Source organism: Olea europaea, chromosome 4 (genome assembly GCF_002742605.1).
Source record: "Olea europaea var. sylvestris chromosome 4, O_europaea_v1, whole genome shotgun sequence".
NCBI classification, from domain to species: Eukaryota; Viridiplantae; Streptophyta; class Magnoliopsida; order Lamiales; family Oleaceae; genus Olea; species Olea europaea.
Window position 1 is genome coordinate 2033190 of NC_036240.1, and position 11012 is coordinate 2044201.

General features: G+C 37.3%; 1 protein-coding gene across 1 annotated transcript; it reads right to left on the minus strand.

The window, feature by feature from the left end:
* Positions 1 to 1297: 1297 nt before the first annotated feature.
* On the minus strand, positions 1298 to 10674 carry LOC111393246 (inner membrane protein PPF-1, chloroplastic-like). Its single transcript, XM_023018687.1, has 11 exons — positions 10242 to 10674; positions 10063 to 10173; positions 9784 to 9858; positions 9403 to 9463; positions 4145 to 4218; positions 3955 to 4059; positions 3649 to 3756; positions 3452 to 3555; positions 2721 to 2870; positions 2515 to 2635; positions 1298 to 1602 (listed from the first exon to the last, which is right to left on the minus strand). The coding sequence occupies exons 1-11, from the start codon at positions 10632 to 10634 to the stop codon at positions 1501 to 1503; spliced, it is 1404 nt and encodes a 467-aa protein (XP_022874455.1). The 5' UTR covers positions 10635 to 10674; the 3' UTR covers positions 1298 to 1500.
* Between the last annotated feature and the right edge of the window lie 338 nt (positions 10675 to 11012).

Here is an 11012-nt window from a genome sequence, read left to right on the forward strand (position 1 = left end):
CAGATCAGGAATGATTGCAGCAGCTTCCGTCATTACTGCGCAAGCTCTTTGGCTTTCATCCAATTGGATGTGTAATCCACGAATCTCAGATTCGGCCATCTCGACTTTTTCCTCGAGACCTTCCACAGCATAGCACAACTTAGTAGTTGTCTCATCAAGCGCATCCACGCGCTGTTTCGTAGTACCCTTCTTTTGAGGCTCTACCACTTCAGTGGTGTGTGATGTAATTGGATCCATAGCTTTCTTATCGAGGGTCTTGAGCCGCAGCTCTGATACCAAGTTTCACGGGGTGCCTTTCTTCTTGGCACAGAAAGGGACACCGTGCGGCAGTAGTCTGCTCCGCTAGACTACCTTCCGCCTTTTCTCGGTCGCGTCGGGACGAAAGAAAATTTGATTGCAATTTTGTAGAAAGCTTACAATTGAGAATTTGAATATATTGAAAGTAAATTGAACATTGATTGCTGAAAACTGAACATTACAATTGATGAAAGCAGAAAATTAAAAATGCTGGTGCAGGGGGCGGACACCAGTGAGCTTGAAAGATTTTTGAATGACTAATACCCCCTATAATAGCATTCTGAACAAAAACCCAAGTGACGGGAGTAGACGTTTAAAAGACGAGGAATCATACTAATCTTTACCAATATCAGAGCTATTTTACAATTAAAATAACTATTACAATGAAACGAAATTACAACTCAAACTTGAAGTAATATTTACAATGTGCGGCCGAAGTTGGGCAAACTGCGGCTGCGATAGTGTCAAGGGGCTAAGTAAAGCTGCGGTCCTTTACACCAAGTTATGTTTTACTAGCAGACAAACAATAAAAAGGAGGTAAAAGAGAAGAAGATATCTAAAACACCGTCCGGAGCAAACCCAATAGGACATCATCGTCGCCATCAATGCCCTAAAGTATTTGTCCTCATAACACAATAATTCCTCTAGTTATTGGAGTTTAGACATGTTTGTACAAGTTAAAACCATGTAATGTTCAGGGCACTGTACAAAAGTCAAATATTCGATTTCCCTTTATAAAATATATGAGACAGAAAAACCTTTTACATATAGAGCAGGGCCAAATTGATGCATTTCCTGGATTTGAAGTACATAAAGTTGTTGCTTAACAAAATACCGTATCTCATTCTTACAAGCAAGACAGTGCAGGTCAAGAAACAGTATATAGGAATATGTTCTACTTTCCAGAAGGGGAAGGTGTCCTTGAACCAAGAAACCCATCGGTGGACTTCACATTCAAGTATAGTAGTTAAAAGGAAACATTTCAATTGCCATGCTAGCATTTAGATCTATAACAAATTTGTATAATATTAAACAATGTAATATATGAATGAGGTACAATTGAGAGCTGAGGGACTGTTTCAAAAAAGAAAGCATGCCCTTAAACTGATGACTGACGTATGAAGGGCCAGCTATATATTCACTAACTCACAATTTTAAGAAATATACAAGGTTCGCTAGTAACTACAAAACCAATGTACAATTTCATACTGTGCGCTTCCGCTTTGATCGTTTACTTTTCCTCGGACCAGATGGAACTGGTTTATTACTGTTAGAAGCATATGCCTCTTCCAGAACTTCCTCATCCTGCAGGGGATGTTAAACAAAGTAACATCCAAAATTGATAAAGAATCATGTTTATTATTCGTGAAGTAGAGTTTCTAACGGCCACTGTCTCACCTCTGCATGATGTAGAATCAGATGCTCAAAGAGATCGAGTACTAGATTTAATTAAATAAATTTTCCCTTTCTATGTCCACTTGAGATAATGTAGTTCAACATAATATTAGAGACAAAGAAAGATACTCAGACCAAGTCACTCTGTCACCATTTATGAAAATTATGCATAAATCAAGCCTTTGATGAAAAATGAATCCACATGCACGTGAGGGGCTTATTAAAGACTTTATTTAAATGAATAAATGTGAAAGTTCACTAACAACTTACACTGTTAGATAGATGGTTGAATAATAGCATACGAAACTAGTACATGAGACCAAGCGTCCTCCACTCATTGCGTTGGTTTTGATATGCATGTTTTAACATCATGTCAGAGTTAGATTTGGAACGGTGTTATTATATCAAGGAACTGAAGTGAAGAAATTTTTCGATTACTAGTTGTGCACTTCGTTAATGTTTGGGCTTGGTAATGGATCCCATGAAATGCTTGTTTACCCATGCATGGCTCAGTGCAGTAGAAAAGTCTTGGAGGTTGGGCGCTACAAATGAAGTTTATGTGAGTTATACTGCCCCACCAAAAGAATGGTGCAATGACATAATTATTATGTTGTGATGGGTCTGCTTCATGATGAAACCATCCTCTTCCTTATTTTTTCAAATGGAAACTTCCTAAGTTCACTTAATAAACATGAAAAGAAATCAAATCAAATCAAGTCTAACAACCGCTTATTTTTTACTCCTAAAATAAGTCTTCAATTTTGAAATGGCACATCCAATTTGCCATCAAACTTTTGACATGAACCGTGAAATGAAGTTTACCTTGGACTTCGTTTCTTCATTTGACTTGTCTTCGGAGTCAGGTGCAAGCAAAGTCTGACCCTCGTCTGCGAGCAATGCCCTACCCTTTTTCTTGTTCTCATCTTCTTTCAACTGCCTAAATCTGTATTAGAAATAATTCCATTCAATAACAACGTACTAAAATAGCAGAATACAAATAATAAAAGGACTTAAAATAAGGAACTCACCTATCACCCGTACGTTCTGGCTGAGCACCTGATCGTTTTGCACGTCCAGCACTGATAATTCCGCTAGCATTCTCACTCACAGCAGGCGTTGCACCTCCCATTTTGCGTAACCATACTTGTTGTGCTGTGCTGAGCACATTATTTGTGAACCTGAAAAACCAATAATATGAGCAAAAAAATCATCAAACCCAATAAATTATCATTCTAAAATAAATACTGTATGAATGATATTATGAAGTCGGACTCGATGCTTACAAATATGCGTGGACAATAAGTACATCTCTCCATGCTGTAAATTTAATGTCCTTGAGGAAGATATCAAGTTTAAAGTTCCACATTTATAAAACTATGCCAATTAATATTTGTTATTCTTTCCTCTAGTGATCCCCAATGTGACATTGTAAGATTGAAATTCTATATATATAAGCATTTAACCGTCTGTAACAAAGGGGAAATTACATAAATCATATGTAATGTGATATACTGTGTGAATAAATCACATATTGGCATGCATGTGAAAATATCTTTTCTTGGATACAAATGGCAATTCATTATCAAGAAAAAGTTATACAGGACAAGATGTCCATAGACAAGAAGTACAGGAAGAACCCTAATCATGTCATCAAAATGTGGTGCTCGTCCATGCTTATAAAACATTAGTGCAGAAAAGATAAACTCATAAACCAATAGTTGATATGATGAAACAATAGATGAGTAGTGCTCCAACTTACCAATATATTGATAATCCAGATGGGACAGACAAAGAAAAGTAACCAATCATGAATGGAAGAAACTTCAATACGAGAAGTGTGTTCTTTTGAGATGGATCATCTGTCTACCAGAACAAGAACAAGACTGAGATATCAGGACGACATGCAAGAGGGAAAATTATAGAAAACCAAAAGTCAAACTTAATGTTAGATCTTACTTGGGGAGGCTTCATGATTTCCATTGACACGTACTGAGATACCACAAGAAGAACAGGTAAAACGAGGTATGCTACAGTGTCATGCCAACCAAGTGGTGGATGTCCATCCTGCAAGTTTTACAATATACACATTACTTGTATTTTTCACAGAGCCAAGCAGCATATCGTAGCTCGGTATCTATATCTTCCTGGTGTAGAGGATTTCAGGGACCCGAAAGCAGAGAAATGGATTGTGGAGAAAAAAAAGGCAGTCAAAGAAGCAAGAAAGCCACTTGTTAGCTGATAAATTTGGAGATTTTCCTTTACCACAAATGGAAATAGCCAGGAGATTCCAGCTCCGCTTTGCCTAGCAGCAATGGTTGTTGGGCCTCCCAAAGAAGGAATCCAAAAGAAACCTTCAGTCAGCAGCCCCTGCATAAGAATATTGTGAATCCATTGCTAAGACAGAAATCAGATGAGACTAAATATTCAAATACCAAAGCAACTTTCTGAGTACCTCATTTGCAACATTTGAGAGAGCCTGATATAAACCTATCCAGACTGGTATTGTAGCCAAAGTTGGAAAACATCCTGTTATTCCATGAAAAAAAATCAGTAAAATGAGGAAGGAGAAAATATGCAGAAACTAGATTGATATTTTAGAGGTGCCACGTTGGTTGCTTTGACCAGACATGTTAATGACGAAATGACATTGTGGAAAATTGGCAACCCCACAGAATGAAAGAGGAAAAAAGACAACAAACTAAATCCTATTTCCAAATAAACTCAGTGTCAACTGCATGAAACCTTTTTCACCTCTCATTCTGACCTAAGCTTAAGTCACATTGTCATTTGAATAATCAAACTTCCTTGAAGTCTCTAGTTACTACACTGAAAGCAGTTCGAAGTCTTGATATTTATTTCTCATTTGAGAGTTTTTGTTTTCGTGGTCAAAGAAAAAGAGCGATGCAATATTAGAAGGGATATTATTATATTTAATTTCCAATTTTAATGTGTATTTTAGGAAACATAATTAGTCATTTATTTAGAGTATTTTCCTACTTTAATTATCATAAGTTTAAACCCAATATAAAGGGATCTATGCAATGTAATTGGAACAACTTTTGATTATGAAATAAATTGATTTCCCTTCCTAATTTCTATCTTCTCATCTTCCCCTCTTCTTCTCTCTTTCCCCCTCCTTTCTCTTCTTCTCTCCCCTTTCCCCTTCTCCTACAATTCTCACATAACACCCGGTGTCAATTTGATATCAGAGCTAAAATCATATCCTTTGACCAACAAACTCGACCTTCAACCTTGAACTAGCCACTGCCAATCACAAAACATTCTCCAACCACCATAAGACTAAACTACTAGCCTGTCACCAAAAAAAAAAAAAAGGCCCTAAATTATTTAAATTTCAAATATTAAAAAACAGAGCAAAAAAAAAAAAAAAAAAAAAAAANNNNAGATTACTGAATGCTCACTCATCTTTTCATATAATTTCTCATTCATCACTCGTCTCTTCAAATAATTGGGCAACTTTTGCGGCAAATTTTCGACAACTTCTGACCACAAAGAATGTCGAATTTTGATACCGTTGGAAAGCCCACGATGTCCTCTTCAATTACCCACCAAAATCTCATTATAACTTCAAGGGATTCGATCAGAAAATTGCCTTAAAAGTTGCCCAAAAATTCTGAAAATCTGCCCAGATTTTCAGATTTTTTGGGCAACTTTTAAGACAATTTTTCGGCAACTTTCGACCATAAAAATTATCGAATTTTGATACCATTGGAAAGCCCACAATGTCCTTTTCAATTACCATCCAAAATTTCCCCATAACTCCAAAGGATTCGGTCGGAATAAACCCACAAAGTCAGCATCCCGAAAAGGCGAAAATTTGGACAAAGTTCGGGATGCTGACTTTGTGAGTTTATTCCGACCGAATCCTTTGGAGTTATCAGGAAAATTTGGGTGGTAATTGAAAAGGACGTTGTAGGCTTTCCAATGGTATCAAAATTAGATAGTTTTGATGGTCGAAAGTTGCCTTAAAAGTCGTCCAAAAATTCTGAAAATCTGCCCAGATTTTCAGATTTTTTGGGCAACTTTTAAGGCAACTTAGATAGTTTTGATGGTCGAAAGTTGCCTTAAAAGTCGTCCAAAAATTCTGAAAATCTGCCCAGATTTTCAGATTTTTTGGGCAACTTTTAAGGCAATTTTCCGATCGAATCTCTTGGAGTTATAATGAGATTTTGGTGGGTAATTGAAGAGGACATCGTGGGCTTTCCAACGGTATCAAAATTCGACATTCTTTGTGGTCGGAAGTTGTCGAAAATTTGCCATAAAAGTCGTCCAATTATTTGAAAAAAACGAGTGGTGAATGAGTAATTATATGAAAAGATGAGTGAGCATTCAGTAACCTGTGAAAAATGAGTGAGCAAGTAGTAATCAAGGGTAAAGTTCAGTGATTATTGGTTAAATTTACTCGTTCACGCCCAGAAATTATTCAGTTTAAGATTTTTCATTAGTTCAAAAAAAATTTGTTTGCTGCTATGTTGCTGCTCCTCAAAATCAAAAATATTCAGCCCACCATAAACCCTACACCCACATCTATCAAATAATCCACCAACAGGCCTAACTACTTATAAGCCTAAATCCACCCTGGCTCCTGGGAGGCACATCCTGCGATTTACCTCCTCCATGATGCCCAGGGCAGGGTCGGTGGGGGCTCCTAAGGTTGGGATTCAACCTTTTTTACTTATAAGCCTAAATAGCCCAAATCATATAATCAATTACCAGCCCACATATCCAAGCCTTTAAACCTATTCACCCAACCCAATTTCCATTAAAACCTATAAACCTTCAGCCCAATTCTAATTTTATCAAAACCAATTACCTAACACCACATATTCACCTAAGCCCAGTCCGTTCCCAACCGACCCAAATCCAGTAACACAAAACCCACCAAAAAAAAAAAAAGTCCCACCAACTATTTCACCTTCTCCAAGAAGTCAAGAACTAACGACATTGCCAGCTACCCTAGCTCTCGCTAGCCCCGGCTTTGCTATTCGACAGCCACCAAGGTACCCACGGCCGCTTCCCATCCCGATAACAGAAACATCGCCCTTGCAATCATTCCTCCCACCAACACCATCGACTCCACCGCACCGGCTCCATCCCCCATCACCAGCGACTGCACGCCTTCCCAAACACCACCATCTCATCACCTTCTTCTCCATCATCTGCAACTCACTACCCATACAGCCCTCGAATCGCCATTAAATCCAACACAACCCATACACATACCTATATATTACATACATTACTGTCCATAAAATTGCTGCGTTACTGTCTGCCTAATAACCCAAACCTTAGTCTACAAGCAAAAGCTACAATCTCCAGAAGTTGCTGTCTTTCAACCTTCGTGGAGTTCTCCAGCCACTGTCGACTGGAGATATTGGATAAGGAAAATATTTGTTCTCAATTGACTACCCACTGAATTGGAAGTCTGGAAATGAAATATCGGATGCACCGCCAACGTATCGATTTGAGTCCCTATGAGGTATAACATTTTGTTATTTGAAAACTTTAATTTCTATTTAAGTGTTTTGGCCCATTAAATATATAAAAGAAAAAAAAAATCAAACTGATAAAATAAAAATACACATTAATTCCTAGTTGCATTGTTTTTGAAAAAAAAAATGCATGATTCTTATCATAACTCGTATACCTATACCACACCTTTAAGTCACTACCACGATCATGTTCGTTCCCCTTACACTTATCAACACAATTATTCCCCATATATGAACTTTACTAGGAGCAAGAATTCTCCTATACAAGTTGCATTACAATTGTGGAATTTTGATGGCCTCACTGGATTCGATTCATTTCTTGATTGACTTAATAATCTAGAAAATTTCTTCGTTTATCACAATTTGAGTGACTCACATAAAGTTTGTCATGCTTATATGTCATTGGTCAGTTCTGCTAAAACTTATTGGAGATCATATTTGCGTAATCATCTAGGCCAACACACTATCACTTTGTGGGATGAGATGAAATGAATTTTAAGCAAAAACTATGCCCTTGCATACTATAAAACTCAATTGTTAAATCAATTCTTTTTACACTATAGACAAGGTCCTTCTACTGTTAGTGAGTATCTAGCCTATTTCGAAGAGTTGTTGAACAAGTGTTATATTTATGAGGCTCCTCACATCACAACGTCTAGGTTTATCGATGGTTTGAATCTTGAAATTTTGTCTACTGATATTCCTGCATTTCAATCCTTAGATGAGGCTTACCAATAGGCCAACTTATGGTACATATCCTGTCATCTTCGCCAAGCATGTCATAAGCTAGATATATCATCCCAGCCCAAACAATCACCTTCCCAGTCTAGTTGTATTCCTCTTGATAAAGATAATGAAGTTGTCACCGTTAAGCCAATTGAGTATTTTGATAACGAGGATGAGGAGTTATCTATAGTGTTACCAACTAAGTCGAACAATCCATCTATCCCCAGTTACACACCAACGTTAATCTTGCCTAATTTGTTGCATATGATTCTAACATTGACTTTGATAAGGTTTTACCTCGACTTTGTGATGCTTCTCGGGTTACCACGTTGTCCAATGTCGTTGTTCTTTCAAACACTTTTCCCACGCATGTAAAGAAAAGCTTGAATTTTTCATTTGAACTTAATGTGTTTGATTGGCCATCACACTTAAATGAGGGTTTTGTTTTCAATATAGCATAATTGTTTCCTTGTTGGGGTACATTCGAGCCGCCATTGTTGCACTCACTTGTTTTCGCAGGTCAGTTTACTTTGTTAGATCCTTGTACCATTTATTATGAACAATCAATTGAAGACTTTATGGATGAGTTGCATAAGTTGTTACTTTTTGAAGTTCCGTATCGATATTTGGTCAGACAAAGGGATCATCCCCCTTGGTTAGATCATGTTCTTGGGGATGCTTTGCAAATTCAGTTGATGTCACATGATGATACTTGGTTCTTAAGAAAGATCGCCCTCCTTGGTATGAGTTCAACAAGTTGCTGTTATCCAAGGTCCAGTACAAGCATTTGGTGAAGGCAAAAAAATCGACCTCCTTGAAGTATGAAGTACCCGTCTATCTCGCCGGAGTCGAGTTCTCTCGGTCGGGGAGAAATGATGCAATATTAGAAGGGATATTATTATATTTAATTTCCAATTTTAATGTGTATTTTAGGAAACATAATTAGTCATTTATTTAGAGTATCTTCCTACTTTAATTATCATAAGTTAAACCCTATATAAAGGGATCTATGCAATGTAATTGGAACAACTTTTGATTATGAAATAAATTGATTTCCCTTCCTAATTTCTATCTTCTCATCTTCCCCTCTTCTCTCTTTCGCCCTCCTGTCTCTTCTTCTCTCCCCTTTCCCCTTCTCCTACAATTCTCACATAACATCTGGCGTCAAAGAGTAGAGTTGGTTGGCCCACTTGATTAGAGGACAAGCTGAAATCTATAATAAGTGAACATTAATTTTCGAAAAGCAGAACCAACTCAAAGAAATGCTAGTCATGAAGAATATAAGCTCTTCTGTACCTAGGTTGCTTTAGATCAGGTTATATTAGAAATCAAGTAGAAAAACTGAAGTACATCAATAGAGCTAGAGCTAACTAAAAAAAAAAAAAAGAAAAGAAAAACTGAAGTACATCAATAGAGCTAGAGCTAACTAAAAAAAAAAATTGGAAATGCAAATTGTTAATCATGAGAATACCTGCAAGAGGATTGACCCCTGCCTGTTTGTACAAACGGGATGTCTCAAGTTGTATTCTTTCCTGGAAGAAAATTAAGAATGATGTAAAGATTTAGATCACCACACTTATCACAACTAAGTTGGAATTTTGGTACTAAGCTTATCTGTATCTCCTTATTCTACTAAACTTATCTTTAACTGCTAACTGTATCACAGAGCTCATCTACTTTGTCTTTCTATTCTTCCTTATTACCACTATATTGATAGTTGGATGATGTCAAATTCGTCATTTATCTATACCTTATGTTTCATTTAGTCTCAACTCTCAAGGAGGTTCAAACGTTACATCTTGTGCATAAGAAAATCACGATTTCATAAAATAGTAGTGGTAGAAATGCTCACTTGATTTCCTGCATATCTTTGTTGGATTGCTTTGATCTTTGGTTGTAGGTTTTGCATTGCCAGTGTTGATTCCACCTTATCGAAAAATAAAGTGTAAATTATTTTACAGTAATATTATCAACTCTATACAACTATTGACATTCAAAAACCAGAAACTGGAAGAGCAGCCTGTAGAAATACAAAACGGGATTATATTTCTATCAAATTATAAAATAATAAATTTGAGCAGAAAAAGTGAGTGGCAAGAGCAGGTTTACAAGAGGACATCTTTATTTTCACCTGTTGCTTCGTCAAAGGGAATGTCGCGACCTTAACAAGAACAGTGAGCAATATAATAGCAAATCCATAAGCATAGGGCACGTGCACAGTAGAGAGCCCATCCTTTAGTACCTGATACCGCAAATAGTCAGAGGAACAAGTTTCTTCAATTCAATTAAATTTGTTACACGACCAATTACCTTCAGGACAACTTCCATGGTGTCAGAAATGAACCCAAACCACCCACCACTTTTCTGAGCAGCGGAGCTCGCCGACTCAGACGCGGCGCCACCATCAACAGCCACGGCAGCATCAGCCAGAGTATAGAGAATTCCCTCTGCTCGGCTAACAATCGCGTTAAAGTCAATTGAACTTTGAAAAGAATGAATAGGCGGAAGGTCATGGAGGCTATATCTCACTTTAGTACTTATACGTCTGCTGTGTGATGGGAGGCGACGGTCGAATGAGGAAGGAAAAGGAATGCCTAGGAAAGAAGGGGAGGAAATTAGAGTCCTCGCCATAAGAATTTTCGGAGGAAAATGAATTCGATTCTGAGGGAGGAAAGTTGTGGAGTGAATTGAGGTAGTGCTCATGAGTGGAATGGAAAATGGGAGGACATAAAATTGTGGAGGAAGAAAGGAGAATTTTATCCGTATATTTTGTCTGGATGGAGTGTTACGGAGGGCTTTTTGGTCTTTTCACACATCAGCTGTCAAAGAGTCCATCCAAGTATCGGAGCTACCGGTAAATTCCTTAAATGGTCACTGCACTTTTATAAAAGTTCCCACCAAGTCACTGAACATTTAACTTTGAAAATTGGTATCACATTCATCACTACGTACACGACACTTGCAAAATTGAAAGGATTTGATGAGACGATATGACTTCCATGGCAAGCATTTGGAAACTATAACTCAGATTTTTACATAAATCATGCTATAATTAGTTAAAAAGATTATTTTACATATACA

Coding starts and splice junctions, on each gene's coding strand:
- LOC111393246 (XM_023018687.1), bottom strand. CDS start 10,634: ATGAGCACTACCTCAATTCACTCCACAACTTTCCTCCCTCAGAATCGA. Junction 10,174..10,241: donor CCATGGAAGTTGTCCTGAAG/GTAATTGGTCGT, acceptor TTGCGGTATCAG/GTACTAAAGGATGGGCTCTC. Junction 9,464..9,783: donor AAAGATATGCAGGAAATCAA/GTGAGCATTTCT, acceptor ATTTTCTTCCAG/GAAAGAATACAACTTGAGAC.